The following is a 17022-nucleotide window of genomic DNA, read 5'->3' as shown; positions in this document are numbered from 1 at the left end:
TCTGCTGACACATTCATCTGACCTCATCAACTATGACCAAAGGGACAGGGTCATCCAGGGACACAGCCACTCCTTCAGAACCTGTGGCTGGTGTATTGTGGTGGCACATGACCAAGAAGGGGGAAGACTGAGATCAGCCAGGTGACATTGTGGCCTTGATGTCTGAAATGGGACCAGGAGCCTGGGCTGGAAGCAGCTACCTGCTCAGCACAGGGTCTCCTTCCCTGGAAACTGTCCTTCCTGGGAGGCAGAAAATCAGCATAAACTGCCTGTGACCTCTGGTTCTGAAGGGAGATGAAGAACAGAAAACATACCTCAGGAGGAACCCGTTTTCTAAAAACATTTATTTAAAATTTAAAACCATATTACTTCATACAGCAAACTGTGCACTTCTGATATATCACAGTGTCTTAAAAAGGAAAATAATCAGATTTGTTTGGAAATTTATTTACATCAGCTTAGAATGATTGGCAAGTAACACAGTTACTATGAAACCCAAATTGTTACAAAATGTTTACAAAAAACTATATTCATAGAAATTCTGCATGTCCACAAAGGGCACCCCCTGAATGGCCCAGAGACCAGTGTGTGGGAACCTTGTTGAGTGGGAGTGGGGGGGGGGTCCAGGCACTCTGGTCTGGGTAGTGGGACAGGCCAGGACTCTTGGAGTCCCATGGTGCTGTCTGGGGACTCAGCCCAGGAGTTGGGAGCTGAGGTCCCCACCACGGAGGCCCAGCCAGGAAGTCAGCCCAGGCAGGAATGGGCTGGGGTTTCAGAGCACAGTGGCGTGAGGGCTCCTGGAGCCTCTGGTCTCTAGGGAGCCAGGTCAGGACCCTCCTCAGCGGCTGGATTTAGATGCGCTTGGCCATGGCTGCAGGAGCATGCCTGGCCTTTAAGTGCAGATGGCCTGAGGGCTGGGGCTGAAGCGGAGGGCAGGCTGCAGACCACACAGAAGCAAAACTCAGGTCTCTTCTCCCCAGCACACTCTAGCGATGCTTGGACCCAGGAAGGGGCTGAAGGCCTCAAATTACTGGCAACAGACAGATCCAGGCATGGCAGGCCTGTCAGGGGCTCTTTGCCAGCTGCCGTTTGGAAGAAGCAACAGAAAGAAGGACTGGCAGACAGTAAGGGGCTGTGCAAGGCCAGGTGCCGCCTTCTTGAATCTTTTATCTCTCTGGTTCCTTGGTAAGTCCCTCCCATCTTGTACCATGTCAGAATGAACTGGGGCAGACTCTTGGCTGGCATCTGACTGAATCTATACCTCTTCTTTTTACAGGGAGGCCTCAGAGTTTCGGTCTAGAAAAGCAAACCAGACAACTACGGCGTGATTAGAGGGCTGCTCTTCTAGAAGGCAGGAGAATAAGAGCTAGATTCATAACTAGGTTATCAGGGTGCTGAACGGGCATGTCAACGGTGCCCTCAGGCCTTTCTCTTTAAAAGACTCGCCATAGCTAGGAGCTGTGGGTAACTTGCACACATGAGGCCCATGCCATCCAGCATGTTTCAGATGCAGCCTGACACCTTCCAGGCCATCCTGCAGGCAGGCGTAAGAGTAGGCCCGGGAAACTGACTCTGCTTTCCTCATTCTTCTCCCTAGCACTAGATACCGGGACTAGACTGTGCTGTTGGCTCAGGGATCAAGGACCAAAAAGGCCTTGTTCTCCAGACATGCCCACTGCCCTGCCTTTGGAGACTCGCACCTGTGGCTGCCCCTTCCCCGGTTCACCTGCCAGCTCCACACTATTCTGGCCTCTCTGCATGGTCCACAGCACTGATGCGGATGCTGGCAAGGCCTGGCTTGTTCCAGAGGGCTGTGTAAGTAAACGCGACTTTTCTGCTGCAGCCCCCATCTCTCACTGGGTCCCCACCCATACTGGCTGGGTTCTGTACACTGTGTGCAGACGTGCAGGGAAGGGTTGTATACACAGGGGTTGAGGGTCATATATACACTGTGCATATATATATAAGCATTATATATATATATTTTACATTCATATATATATTGTACAGAACATTAGCCTTCTACCTAAAACATTTCTGTGACTTCACATAAACCTCAACTCTAAAATTTCAACTCCAGAACGTGGAGAAAGAGGGCAAGGCCCCTCCCACTGCAGCAAGTGGCTCGGCCTATTCCAGCTGTGCACGTTGCCCCAACAACCTGGGATGTCCAGATGTATCTTACTCAAAGACCTGCCCACGGGGCTGGGGCCCAATTCTCACATCTGTCCATTGGGCTGGGTGGGTTCCAGATGTTTACTCCATACAGTTGTTTGTCCATGACATCGGGGCCTTTCCAGATGGGCATCCACGCAGGGCAGTTCCAGAGGTGGACCATGGAGTTGTCGTGTTCAGATGCTGGTGCCTACAGCAGAGAATGTCTCTGGAGTGTGTGTGTGTGTGTGTGTGTGTGTGTGGAATGACCTCATGCAGCACAAAGCAGCAGCAGCTGCACCCCACCTTCAGCCCTCCCTGGACTAGAAAGAAAGTTAGGAGAGGCAGAAGGTTCTTGGGGACTATGGGCCCAGTCAGACTTCTGCTCTCCCACGGATATATTTAATCTTCTCACCCCTCCCCCACTGCATGCCACAAGGGCAGGTCCCAGGAAGTGCTCTTCCAGCGGAGACACAGTCCAGGCTGAAGAGGGGCAATCTCCTCGTACCTCAGGGATTCTAAGTGGAGCTCACTGGCCAACACCCCATCTTCCCCTCTTGTAAGACACCTGCAGATGGGAGCCACCCAGAATGCTCAGGTTTCATCATCTGTCCATAGCAGAGAAACGGGATGTAGGTCATGGTGGCGGCAGAAGGAGGCTCCTTGTATAATAGCCCCCAGGGCCTGGAAAGGGTAGATGCTGTCCCTTTGATGGGCTAGTATATGGAGGCGGAGCTCAGGCCCAGACATAGTGGCATGAGGTGCTCTTCCGGTCAGGGTTGGTCTACAGGACCAGACAGAGACAGCCAGCCGACACCTGCTTAGGTATACCCCATCTGCTCCACCCAAACCTGCTCTGGTGTTTCTCACCGTTCTTCAGGGCCTCTGTGTGCTCCAGCCCCTGTTCTGTGCACCCCTTAGGGGGTTGGGACAGGTTTCCACTTGAATGATCTGCCTCCCTCTTGACTTCCTGCCCTACCCTGAAAGAGACCCAGCTCAGCTGGGCAGGGTGGTCTCCAGGGTGGGCTGGCACTGGGATGGTCTCTAGGACAAGCATAGGATTTCAGCCAGAGGGCAGACATTCGCCATACCTCTGGATGTAAGGCTCAAGCAGAAGGGGAGATCCTGCAGCACGCCACCCCTTTCCCCATGAGTCTATAAACCAACCCAATGCCTTCACCCATCGCTCCTCATTCCCTCTCTGAACATCCTTCCTGCCAACTACGTCCCGTTCCTTCTCCCATCACAGTCTACATATGTGCATAGCCTCAGAAGAACATGACACATCCGCCGTGTCATGCACAAAAGCACATGTGTGATATGAACACGGATGTGGGTGTGTGTTATAAAACTGTATTGGACAACATAAGACAGTGGTTAATGAATACAGTGGATGAGAATGCTTTCATTAGAATCCTGTCGGCAGGGTTGGTTAAAAAAAAAGAAAGAAAAGAAAAAGAAAGGGGATGTTTCTCCTCCCAACAGGATACCATGAAGAGCAAAAGAGGAGTCACCAGTTGTGAGCCCCGAAGTCCCTGCGTACTTCCCCACGGAGCCTCAGGAAAGCTGTGGCAAATGATCCCTCCTACAACAGGCATGCAAACAAACCCTGGTGTCCTGACTGATTGCTCTGCTGCCTCAACTCATGATGTGAACTGGAATTTGGGTACACGTCTGCACACGCATGGGTATGAATACACACACGCACACACACATACACATTCACACTTCATTTTCACATGACTTCTCCTGCACAGCACACATCCACCCATGGGGCACACACAGCAGTCTGTTCTGCCCTCCCCTGCTGTCTTCAGGGCACACAAGTGTGTGTGTGCACACACTCATACAAGGACCTCTGATGACATGGCTTCTCCTTTTACATATATTTGGCTATACTGCAGGGTGTATCCTGCTCCCCAACCTGTCATTCAGTATACAGATGCGCACACGTGTGCATGTGCACGCGTGCATATACAGACACATACAAATTCAAGCACACTCGCATCCATCCATATACTCATCAGAACCCCATCTCAACATGGCTTCTCCTGTTTTTACATAGATGAGGCTCTGTTGCTGGTCCTGATTGGGCTCCTTCCTCTCCATTTCACTTGTGTATACACACACACACAGACACACACACCATATACAACCAGGTCCCAAAGGAGGCCCCTATTATTGCCTGCTACGGACTACTTATATACCCATGTCTGTCCTTTACCACCAGCCCCCAAGACTCACACACACAAAGTCAAACACACAGACATGTACACACTCCTCCCTCCTGCCAGCATGGCTTTTCCTATTGTTCCATGCATTGGGCTTGGCTGCAAGTCTCCCTTCTCATCCCTCCAGTGAAGACAGACAGTCAGAGCTCCCGAGAACCAGCACGAGGGGGTTAATCACATATGCCAGTAGGGGGACCCTGCTTGGCTGAAGGGGTTACTTTACTTCTGCCGAGAAGGCTCTTGATCTCTGGATGTAGCTTGTCCAAGCCTGGCAGCACCAGGAAAGCGAGGGAGAGTGGGACTAGAGTCCCCCAGCTCTCAACCCATGTTGCCAACCCTGGTCTCTCATTGGAGACCAACTTCCATCTTTAGCAGCAGTGGGGGCCCTGATGGCCCTGTCATGCTCTCTGTAAGGACACTTTTTGCCTAACCCCTCACATCTGGATCTTTCCTAAGATTTTATAGTTTCAGACCTCCAAAGTGGGAACCACAGGTCACCTTCTCACCCCATTGGTTGTCCCCTCCCTGGCTTCTCTTCTGCTTCTTCTTTTCTCCCCCCAGACCTCCAAGACCATAGCTGCTCCAGATAAGAGACCAAGACCGGCATGGCCTTGTATCTCTGTGTTGGGTCTTTGGTTAATTTTCCAGGAGGCAGCTTCTCCCGCCCCACCCTGGAGGCCTCTGGAGGTCTCATCCCACCGCTGAAAGCTTTCTTTCTCTAGAGGGCTCTTTAGATTGGGCATGCCCAGAAAGTTCTTCAGTCCACTCTGGCTTCTCCCGTCTACCCCAAAATTTGTCTGCGGAGGGGAACACCAACCCCTCTTTTGACTTGTACTTCAGTTGGGGCTCTTCTCTTTTCAGGATAACAGAGGGAAGCCAAAAGCAAATGGGCGGGGACAGGAACTCACTAATGAGTAGATGGTGGGAAACCCAGGGTCCTGAATGCTGGCTTGCTTGCCAGCAAAGCTGGTCTGCTAGATCAAGGGCCTGTGGGCTTTTCTTAGCATCCATATTTCTTCGCTGGCCTTCCAATGACAACTGAGTCTTTGGACACTCCTTACGAGGGAGGGTGTCTTCTCTTCTCCATTTCAGAAGTGGAGAAGAAATTTGCCATGGTTGTTACCTCTTTCACGTTCCCAGAAGTGTGCCTTGGGACACTGACCTCAAACACCTGTGACCGCAGCCTCCGCCTGTGCATTCTCCTTCTCCCGTACCAGACTCCTCCTTTCCACACTGCGTTCTGTGTTGCCAAGGGGCTTCTGTGGGTGAAGTCAAGTTGAGAAGACCAGACCCAGGTGAACAGTCTTTAAGGGCTGAAGACTTGTTTCTGTCCATGTGTGGGTGGCTGGTTGCCTTTGGGCTCCCACCAGCAGCCTCATTAGAACATCCTTCGGGTGTTCATAGTTGGAGTCCCCGCTCTCATAGCTGCATGCTAGAAGGCCCCGGGCTTGAGGGAAAGGAAGAGAGGGTAAGAGCCATCTTCAGAGGCCTCCACACAGCCATGGTAGAAACTCCTGGCTGTGGAGAAGAGAGGGGTGGTGGGTGGAGCCTGAGAGGCGTGTGCTTCCGCTGGCCTTCACAGCTTTAGAAAGCCATAGAAAAGACAAGAGGAGATGAAGCCCAAGCAGCTGGCCGAGGGCCCACTGGTTTCCTGGTAGGTAAGAGCTGATGGTCCACAGCTGGATGTGAGTAGCAGCTCCATCCCCAAGGCCAGCATGAGATGAGGATGTCCCTTCCGGTCTCCTTTGCTTTCCCTTGCGTGGACCAGGCCTGAAGTCCTCGCTGTACCCACATCTATGGGAAGACAGGGGCTAGCGAGGTGCTACAGCTCATGCTGTCCTTGCCCGGAAGCCTGCGGTCGTTAAACGTGTGCATGTTGATGACCGCGTCAGTCTTGACCATCATTGGAGGCTGCGGCTTGTGCTTGAGGCGGCGCTGGCAGGTGAGGGAGAAGCGGATCTCATCGGCTACTGTGCCGCAGAAGGAGCGCTGGGGAGAGACAAGGGGCACAGTGAGACAGACCCTCTCCCTCTCCTGACCCTGCACTGTGGCCACCAACTTCTCAAGCCCTGGAAAGAAGCCTGGGAAGTTCTCAGGAGACAAAGGGGAGGAGCAGATAGTATCACCTCTCTGTTTTACAGAGGAGCCCACAGCTCCCCAAATGCCATGCTTAAGGGGTTTTGATGAAATTTCTGGGGGATCCCCTAGACTCTAACTTTTTGTTCCCATGAATCCAATAGCAGGCCTGGCCTGGAGTTAGGGGTGCAGAAGCCCGAGACACATATGGGAAACCCATTCTGACGGGTCCTCCAACTTCTGCCTCCTGCTCAGGGGTCCAGCCTGTGTCTAAGGTGGGCACCCGGTGAAGAGGTCCTTTTAAGGACCTTCTGAGCACGGTTCCTGCAGCTAGGCAGAGGGTCAGTGGGAGGGGCATTCCCACAGGTATCTAGGAGCAGTGGCCCCGGACTTAGATGGTGCACAGTAGGGCAGGCTGATGGCCCAACTCAGACAGCAAGGCTATCTCTAGAGCACCAGCGCCAGGAGGGTGCGTGCAGGCTGTGGTACAGGTGAGGTCCCCCACCTTTCTGCTCGGTGCAGAACATCGTTCTCTTCAGCCTGGCTTTCTGCATCCTGTAAGTGTTCCCCACACACAAGGCTGCATGCTGGAAGTCAGCACAAGAGCACGGGTAAAGCAAGCAGGAGAGGACTCGACCAGGGAGTCGCCGGCTAGCAACGGGATGGGAACGGGCAGCAAGCACATGCATGAGTAAATCCCCCAGCCAGTCATGCCTGTTATGAAGAGGCTAAAGCCGTGATGCGGAAGAGTGAAGCGTGGAGAGCAGGAACTAGGGAGGGCTAGTTATGGAGGTGACAAGAGTTAAAATCTATATGGCCAGATGACGCCAAGAACAAGGTATACTTCAGGCAGTGCCCTCCAGGTAGGTGCAAAGGCCCAGAGGCATGCTGGGTGTGCCGTGGACTCTAGAGGAGTCCTGTGTGAGGGAAAGCAAAGGGCGAGAATGGGGAGGAGCAGGTCTAAGAGATGGGCCAAGGCCAGGCCTTTTATTTATTTATTTTTTTTAGTGAAATTTAGAAGTCAGTTCATCCTTAATGGGGATTCCTAAAAGCCCTGGCAGCTGTTCTTTCTAGAAGTATAATGTTTAACCGTCTCCTATTAAACCTTTAGGTATTTTCCCAATGTTTTATGTTGTGGGCTCACACTTAGACAACCATCACGTGAGCCAAACAATCCATATTCTTGGCTAAGTCAGACACCACCTAGTCAGCTGTGTGGGTGGATTTCCAGTGGAGCGGTCTCCTGGGATGGTACCTTTCCATGCTTCTCAAAGGCCGTGGCTAACTCACACAGCCAGGCCTGTCTCTGCCTTCTCTCGGTTGCTTTCGGCTTGCTGATCGTTAAACAACTCCAGTTCATTTTGATGGATCTATCAGACACTGATTGTAATGGGCCCTCCACATGTGACCCAGCGGCAGGCTCCTGTCAGCCACACTGGGCCTGGATGCTTTTGAACTTCCGCCGGGAGAGGCGATTGCCTAACCCAGAGGCTCTTGGCTCAGGTGTAAGCTTAAATCACCCCGTGGGCCTTGTGCAGACTCTAGAGCTGGGCTCCACCATGGGCCAATTAAACAGAGTCTCTGGGAGTGAGGCCAGGGTATTAACACTTAAAACTCTCCCTCCATGCTTCTAATTTGCCACGGGACCCAGGGCTGCCGCCCCGACCACGCTTGAATTAATAGGCAGGGGAAGACTAGCTTCACTGTTCGTGCACTTGGGCCATCCCTCAGAACTTTTCGTTTTTAAACTTTTTATTATGGAGATTTCCTAATATATGCGAAAATAGAGAGTACAATATAATGAACCCTGTGCCTCTGTCACCCAGCTTCAACAATTACCCTGGGGGTTCAGGAAGCTGACATGGTTTGAATTAAGTTTGAAACGGGGCACTGGCTGCTATGGAGCTTGCAGATGGCAGTGGAGAAATGTGGTGGGCAGGAAGAACTGGAGGCTCGAAAGTTAGCCTGGGGGGCGGGCTAACATGGTGGAAGCTGGGAGGCCAGGTAGGTGGGAGGAATGGAGGCTTCCAGGCCAGGTGTGGAGGCTGGGGCATCCTTTGGGTGAGACTGACTGCATTCTGGCTGGGGATGGAGTGGAGCAGGGGTTGATGGGAAAGCATGCTCGAGCTGGACAGAGGAGGGCAGGGAGGTGAGATGAGACAGCGCATGCCCTTGGGAGGGTGAAACCAGCTTAGTCTTGCCCTTGCCTTCCTTCCCTGTCCAGCGCAGCCTCCGCCAGGGCCTCACCTGCTCCCGCTCCGCCGTCTTGCGGAGTTTGTATATAAACTCGCCCACGGCCACCAACACGGACAGGACTAAGCCGGCGGCCAGGACGATGAAGATGCCACCGATCTTCTGGATGCCCAGCGCGCTGGCCTCCTTGTTCTCCTCCTCGGGGCACCCACTGCCTCGCCACCACTTCTCCTTCATGATGTGTAGCTTGTCCTCCTCCTGCAGCTGCAGAATGGCGATGGTGATTTTGTCCCGGTAGGGGGAGCCTGTGGAGGGGGCAGGGGCTTGGTCAGTGAGGGCTGCTTGCCAGAGCCAGCCACCATGACTGTGCCTTTGCCAGCCAAAACAAGGGCTCCTCTCATTGAAGTCCGCTTCCAAGTCCAGGTAAGGTAAGTGGGAAGGCCTCGCTCACTGGATGTGGGTCCTGTGGCCCTGGAAGGCCCCCAGTAAGTTGGTGTAGCAGAAAGAACAGGGCAAGGGGAGGGGTGGTCCCAGCTCTCACTGCTCCAGGCTAGGGCTGCTCAAGTCAGGGGTGTGGCTCCATCCCTCTGCTCCTGGCTGAGGGATTGCAACCTTCCTGGATCCAGTGGACTGATCCTGAGGACTGTGTGTGTGTGAGAGAGGAGGATGGAGGGGCTCGAGAACCTCCGTCTGCAGCACACCCTCTCCCTGGGCCCCACTCACCCATGGGGGTGCCGATGCCATAGCCCTTGGAGTCAATGAGGCCACCAATCTGGGTGAGGTTGCAGTTCCTCTGTGTGATGTACTCTATGGTAGTGGACTCCATGAGCAGCGCGTAGTCGGCCGTGAGTGTCCGCTGGATCCCCTCCTCATTGTTCTTCACCAGCGCGGAGGGCTTGCTGCTCATGAAGGCCCACATTTTCTCGAACGTAGAGATCTTGGATTTCTGGGTGACAAGGGATGGGACTGTTTAAGGCTAAGTTACGGAGTCCCTCCCCGCTCCTCGCATGCTCCACCCCCTTTGGTCACGCGGCATGGCTCCAGTTATCTAGTTCTGGGTATACTCTTCAGGGTGTGGGAGCACCACCCATTGCCTGGGTATAGAAACTGAGGCCCTGGGAGGCGAGGCGCTGAAGTGCACAGCTGGGGGCTACTGAAGCTGGCATTCGGACTCTGGCCTGTTTCCTGGTAACCCTGCATTTTTTTTTTTTGCCAGAGCACAGTCTTTGGAATTAATTAATTGCATTTTGAGACAGGGTTGAGGCTAGTTCAGGCTGGCCTCAAATTCCACAGGTAGCCGAGGAGGACTTCAAACTTCTGATCCTCCTGCCTCTGCCTTCCTAGTGCTGGGATTACAGGCATGTGCCACCACATCTGGTTTATGCGGCACCGGGGGTTAAATAAGGCTTTTTGTATATAAGGGCACTCTGCCGGCTTAGCTGCAGTCCCAGCTCTTAGACTAACTTCTTCAAAATGAGTTTTCTCCAGCATTTGTCAGGCAACTAACGAGTAGAGGTCTTGTTCTAAGGACTTTATCTGTATTTACTCATGGATCCCTCACCGAAATCACAGGAAGCATGTGTTATTAGCCCCATTTTGCAGATGGGGAAGCTGAGACACTGTTAAGGAATCCACCCAAGGCTATCCAGAGACTAAATGGCAGAGTCAGGCTTCAAATCCAGACCCTCTGTGCCGACCCATATAACTGCACTGTACCCCAGGAACCACTAGGGGGCGCACACGAGGGCAAAGCTCAATGAACTTTTGACTCCCCGCTTTCACTTCAGGTAAAGCTGGCCCCCTTTTCATATTCTGTGTCAGGGGAGGACTTAGGCATGGTTCTGGTCTGTTCTTCTCAGGACTGAGAGGCACGGAGGGAACTTCAGGCAGGAAGGCGAGGCTCCTGGGAGCAGTGGTCTGCTCCATGCCTGAGACCAGAGGCACTGAGCAGGATGGCAGGCTGGTGGGTGGGCTGTTGTGTTTGCCCCAGATAGATTCGGGGGGGGGGGGTCCTTGGACCCAGGAGAGGAGAGAGGGCTGGGTATGAATGTCTCCTGCTGTCGGGGCATGCTAGGTGTTCAGGAACCTTCCTGGGAACTGAATGAATGCCAGCTGCCTGGTCCCATCAGACCAGCCTTGCCTTGGTCCCAGGGGGAGAGGTGGCTCAGAGAGTCCCATTGTATCGGCTGTTTCCAAGTCTGGATGTGGCTTTCTGTGATGTCAGCCTGTCTGATTGGCACCCAGCCCAGCTCTGGTGCACATGATAACATGGGTGCACTCCCACAGGCTGGCACAGGCTTGGCGGGGTTGGGGGGAAGGCAGGGAATGAGGCCATGCCTGCCAGAAGGAGCAGAGAGCCCTAAAGGAATGTGTATTTCTCTCTGGGTGCTTCTGGGCGCTGGCAAGGGATGGGCCGTCTGCAACTGGCTGCTGAAGTCCATAGCACGCCCCAGGGGAGGAGGCGACAGCAGAGGAGAGGGCATCGGAGCAGGAGGCAGGAGCCTTTGGACTCCATCTTAGGGGGAAGCAGCTGAGTGCCACAGGGCATGAGACCCTGCACAGAGCAGCTGCTCTCCTGCCTGCAATCTCACTTGCCTCAAAGCCAGCGCCCAAAGGGTTCGGAGGCACTGACTCTCCCGGCTTCACCAGACCGCTCTAGCCTGCAGCCATCCCTGCCCTCGGCTGCTCCACCGGCTCCACCTCCAAAGCCTGCGCCTTTTGCTCCACTCTGCAGCCTGCCACCTTCCAGCTGTTTTTCCACCTCAGCTCATCCCCAAGTGCCCCCCCCCCCCCCCCCGCTAACGCTACCACCTCTTCCCTCGACGATGACCGGCTTTTCTGGTGCTCCAGATGTTTCTCATTTTCCAGATAATCTCTGATATGCAGATTCTCCTTTGTCAGCTTCTCTCGGCCCCTCCTCCTGCTCTGCACGCCTCTTCTCTGGGCACTGCACAGTTTCTAGTGACCCCCACTTCCTGTCAGTCGCACCCTAGTTCTGTCTCCTCCCAAGTGTGGACTGGATCTCTTGGCTTGCCTTTGGGTCATTCTCTGGAAGGCCTGGAATGGCACTTCTGAGTGACCCGACTTTGTCCTTCATCGCCCTGTACATTCCTCGGCTCTTCTCCCGGGTGGCTGTGGCGGTACTGTCACTATGAACTGCTTAAGAAGAGAGCCCCATGGCAAGGGCAGAGGACAGCATCTGGCCGAATCCTAGCAAAGTACTTTTCTTGCACAGTCCGACAATCCCGGGGGAACTGAGCATGTGCATACGCCATGAACTAGAAGCCACACCTCAGCCTTGGCGGACAGCTGGATCGCAGCCCACTGAGGAGCCTCGAGCCAGAGGACTCTCAAAGCCCCGCTGGATTCCTGACCACAAGTGACTGAACAACAGATGCTATTTTAAGACATGAAGTTTGGGGTAATTGGTTAAGCAGTGGATAACTAATACATTCTCACAGACGTGCTCCTGAGAGCTGTACTGCTCCTGATCTAGCTGCGTGTGCAGATAGTTATAAACTCTAGCTCTTCCTGGGACCAAATCACCCAGGTCCAGCCACCTTCACTTTGCCGGACCCACTGCTCCCCAGATGCACTGCTCCCCAGACGTGCTGCTCCCCAGAATCACTGCTCCCCAGACATACACACTGCTCCCCAGACTCGCTGCTCCCCAGACCTGCTGGCATTCTGGGTGTTCTGATCTAACTTCCGTTCTCCGTCCAAAGACTCCAGCTCCTCAGCTGTGTTACATCCCTGCCTCCTGCTTCCCAAATTGTTTTCTACAGAGGTGGGAGCCAGGGTCGGATGAAGCACCACGACTCTCTTTTACCTCCTAATGCATCTACCTGTGAGTTCACCATCACCCATGCACCCACCCAGGCATGCATGTACCCCCTAATCCAGCCACCTAGCCTTCCATCGTCTAACCGCTCTACAGCCCACTCATACATCTACCCAGCCCTCTTTCCTCTTCTCATTCTTCCTACCCCACACTATCCTCCTCATCCAGTCTATAACTCTCTATTCGTGCTCTTTACATATGTGCATCTATCCTCCTCTCACATCTGTCATTAGCCAGTCAGCCACCCTTGTCCCCTCTCACCCATCACGTCCACTTATCCTCCCACGCAGCTAGTCACCTACAGCTTCTTGGTCTTGGCAAAAATAATCAGGGACCCTTTCTGCCCGCCTGCCCTCCTCCCTGTGCCTCAGGATGTGACCACAACAGCTTTCTGTCTCAGCTCCATCTTGCACCCTCTACCCTCCGTTCCTCCTACTTACAGGCCTCTGCCTGATACCAGCAGAGATGCTTTTCCTAGATCATAGTCTTAGGCAGGGAATTCAGTAGAAAGAGGGAGACAGGCTCTGGGGAAGACACATCGAGATCACTGGTGGGTGAAGGGACAAGGAAGGGTACCAGGCAAGTTAGGATGGCAGATGACACAAAGCGGAAGTCGGCTGTGACATGCCTCTCAAGAACTCTACCTTCCAGTTCCAACGCTCCAAACTCACACGAGTCTGCAGCCTGCTTGCCTTGGATGTCCCACACTGTTCTTGACCCAGACCCCAACTGGGCCCCATTGTCAAATACACCTGCTCATAGTCTCTCCCCATTGTTTCTTATCCTTGAACAGTTCAGACATGCTGGAGCACAGCCCCAAACCCCCCACCCCCCGATACGTCCACCACAGAAAGAAGCAAAGTACTCTTCATCAGAGGCACGCGTTCCCACTACCGGCCTGAGTTGCAGTCACAGTGTCCCTGGGGAGTGGAGTCCCACATACCGATGGCTCTGGAGTCATCTGCTATCCTGGCTCTGGTGGGAACCTTAATAAGGGTGACTGCAGAGCCAGTCACCTAAATCAATTAATGGAATCGTTTGGAGCAGCCAACACGGGGCGATCTGCCAGGATGAAGATGCTTTATTTATATCAGGGAGAATTGGCAAGAAAGGGAGTTCCAGACTCACGACTCTCCGTTTCAGCCTCCTCGAAGAAGCGGATTGATTTTCCCCAACCGAAGACACTTAATCTTGAGAATTTAACATTTCTGTACAAGAGAATGTATATGAGGCTATATGTGCATATATAAACACATATCTATCAGCTCTGAACACAACTAAATCTCAGGCAATGTGTGCAGAGAGGCAGCTGAGGGTGGCTCTGTGTGAGGCTTCGGGTATTTTCCATTACGGAGAAGAGACCTTCCCCAGATTAATTGATTAGCTTGCCTAGCCTGGGATGCATGCGGGGGTGAGGGGTGGGGTTGGGGGGGGTTGTCTCTGGCCCCATCAGAATCATGTCCTGGAGCAGCTAATCACATCTCCTTGTTTATATCTGTGGGCACCAGGAGGCCTCTCTGAGTGCCCATCTTCTGCTATCACAGTCCCGAGAGAGCCTGCAGTTGTCCTCTCAGAGGGCTCTAGAGAGGAGGGCTGCAGATGAGAGATCACAGAGGGCTCAGCCCCACTGCATGGACCCTGGAGTCACACCAGCCTGCGTCCAAAGGTCTGCTCCTTCTGAGCCTCACCTTCTGTGTCTGTAAAATGGAGCCTGTGAGGACGCCTGTTGCCCTGGGCTATCATCAACATCAGTGGAGGAAAGGGATGGGGGCACTAATGAACACAAGAGCCTGACCCTAAGGCTCTCTCCGTGGCTGGCACCATCACGATCCCGTAAGGCTCCTCAATTCTCTTTAAATACTAGTTTTCCCACTTAGAAGGAGGAAGTACTCTTCCTAGTGCAGAGCCAGCTATGGAAAGAAAATCACACAAAACTTTGGGGGAAGGGACTGTGGGAGCCGGCTCAGTGAAAGTGCTTGCCTTGCAAACACAAGGACCTGAGTTTGATGTCCAGAGCCCATGTCTAAAAAAAGAAAAAAAAAGTTGGGCATGGTGACATATGGTTTACAATCTTGACACTGGGGAATCCCTGAGAAACACTGGTGCCTGCCTAGCCTATCTGGCAAGTTCTAGGCTAGCGAGAGACTGTCTCAAAATGAGATGGATGGAGCCTTAGGAGGAACCTGCCTGAGGTGCACCTGCATACACATACACATGCACATCTGTGCACATGCATTCAGGCCACACACATGCACACACACACGTGCACATGCATGCACGCACACACATGCACATAAGTGCTGACAGGGTCTGGGACACAGCTCCAGGCTAGGTGGGACTGGAAGCCAGAGCCGGTGGCTGCCTTTGCACTTCAGGAGCTGTTCTGCAGGAACGCCAGCTTGCAAACGCCAGATCGCTCACATTTGCAAGAGACTGGAGTCGTGAATATTTCTAATGCAAAAGTCTCTAGATTTCAAAATGCCAACAACCAGCTTAAAAAAATATTTCTGCAGGCTGGAGAGATGGCTCAGCGGTTAAGAGCACTGGCTGCTCTTCCAGAGGACCCAGGTTCAATTCCCAGCACCCACATGGCAGCTCATAATGGACTGTAACCCCAGCTCCAGTGAATCTGGCACCCTCACACTGATATATATGCAAGCAAAACACGAATGCACATAAAAATATTTCTACATCAAAGTAAGCAATGGATGGGCCTCAGAATCACGTCTGTGGGGCAGATGGGCCTGTGTCACCAGCTTGCATTAGTAAATAGTGAGGCTGTTCAACATTATGGGACACCTCCTGTACAACGGAAACCCTTCTAAGTTGCATCTAGGAATCACCTAGCTAAACATTTTAATAATTCTGTAAAGTTGAGGACAGTACCACACCCAGTTCACAGAAGAGAAAACTAGGCGCTTTCGGTGACTTCCCTGCCATCCTGAATTACCTTACCTATTGCTTTCTTTCTGCCAGCTCCTTCTAGAATTCTTCTTTTTGTTTTGGAGACAGGATCTCATCATGTAGCCCTCGCTGGCCTGGAACTAACTATGTAGACCAGGCTAGCCCTGAACTCATAGAGATCTGTCTGCCTCTGCCTCCTCAGGAATAGATTCCTTCTGTTTTCAGAGCTGACTCCCAGCTTCCTCTCTGAGCAAAAGTACATGGTCAAGATAAGAGGCATGGAAATCTACCACAGAGCCCACTAGGCCCAGTCCAGAGGACCCAGAGAAAGAACAGTCTACAGGTGTCAAAGATGCTTTCCGCTTAAGTCACCTGCCTCGGGAGGGGACCTTGGGGCAAGATAGCCCCTGAACCCCGATGAACACTGAATGTCTAGGAGCTCACTGAATCTGCTACTGAACCATTATAGGTAGGAATCGGTGTTTATCTGTTCAGGTGAGCAAGGTGGGGTTTGGAGCAATGAGACACACCCAGGACACATCTCGGGGGTTCTGATTTTAAATGCGGTGTTTGATTGCAACAGGCTGGACCAGGTTGGTTGCTACTTGGTGCTCCCACCCTGCTTCTTCTGCAAGTTAGGAGGGCTATGAAGGAGGGCAGCAGAGGGAGGGGCTGGAGAGACTGGGAGCTGAGGTCTGGGTAGCCTCCTGAGTCTCCAGCTTGGGGAAGCATCACTGTTCAGCGGGAACACAGGGATGCAGGACAGGCCCTCCAAACCTTTTCCAGGTAGGATGTTGCAGTTGAGGCTGTGTAAGGGCGAGGGCTCCACCATGCCCAGGGCTGGGGAGCCTGGCTTTTGAGGTTCCAGATTCCCATGGTTTCCCCCAGCAACCCCACTGTGCTGAGCTCCCAGCTCTACCACTCAAAGAGGCCACAATCCCCACAGAATCTCTTCCAGCATCTTCTCTCCCTTCAAAGCCGCCCAGCTCCCCTGCAAGGAGCTCACCTCCCCCACAGCCTCCTTTACATTTTTGCCTACATAGTTTTACAGCCAAACAGTACTTTCAAAGGCCTCCTTTTTCATCTCCTAATTAATTTTTATCTTCCAAGACAGAGGGAGGACAACACAGGAGACGGTGTTTGTGATGTCTGCTGCTCCCTGACAATCCTTCCAGCAAACCTCCTTCGGAGCCAAGGGGCCTACTCAAGCCACCCAGCTTCCTGCAAGCAGCTGGCTGAGCTCAAGGGGCCCGGGACCCAAGAGCTGGGTGTCCTGCTTCCTGCTGCTCCCTCTCTCACGTTCTACTCTTAGCCATGGGAGTTTTATTTGCTTATCTATTTTGGGAAGTGTCTACATGCTCTCTCTCTTGCTCATGTGTGCATGTGTGTGTACACCATATATGTGCATATATGTGTGTATATGTGCATATATGCATGCTTGTGAAAGCTAGAAGCCAGTATCTGGTATATTTCTCAGCTGTTCCTCATTTCTTGAGACAAGGTCTCTCGTTGCACATGAAGTTTTACTGATTCATCTAGACAGTCTGGCCACCGAGGTACAGGGATCCTTGTCTATCCACCCCACACCCAATGCTTGGTTACAGGTGGGTTCCTACATGCCTA

The 17022-nt window shown here is 52.9% G+C and overlaps 1 protein-coding gene across 2 annotated transcripts in view; it reads right to left on the bottom strand.

Annotated features, from left to right (window-relative positions):
• Window positions 1-325: 325 nt before the first annotated feature.
• The window catches only part of Grik3 (glutamate ionotropic receptor kainate type subunit 3), a 227939-nt gene continuing 211242 nt past the window's right edge, over window positions 326-17022 (bottom strand). For both annotated transcript variants that reach the window (XM_075944795.1, XM_075944796.1), the window contains 3 exons: window positions 9378-9600; window positions 8709-8959; window positions 326-6374 (listed from right to left, as the gene is read on the bottom strand). In XM_075944795.1, the coding sequence (XP_075800910.1) occupies window positions 6180-6374; window positions 8709-8959; window positions 9378-9600 (669 nt within the window). In that variant the 3' untranslated portion in view covers window positions 326-6179. The remainder of the gene's footprint in view (window positions 6375-8708; window positions 8960-9377; window positions 9601-17022) is intronic.

The sequence above is a fragment of the Microtus pennsylvanicus genome, chromosome 13 (genome assembly GCF_037038515.1).
Source record: "Microtus pennsylvanicus isolate mMicPen1 chromosome 13, mMicPen1.hap1, whole genome shotgun sequence".
Lineage (NCBI taxonomy): Eukaryota > Metazoa > Chordata > Mammalia > Rodentia > Cricetidae > Microtus > Microtus pennsylvanicus.
Note: the sequence above shows the minus strand (reverse complement) of the source record. Positions and strands in the feature narration are given on the sequence as shown.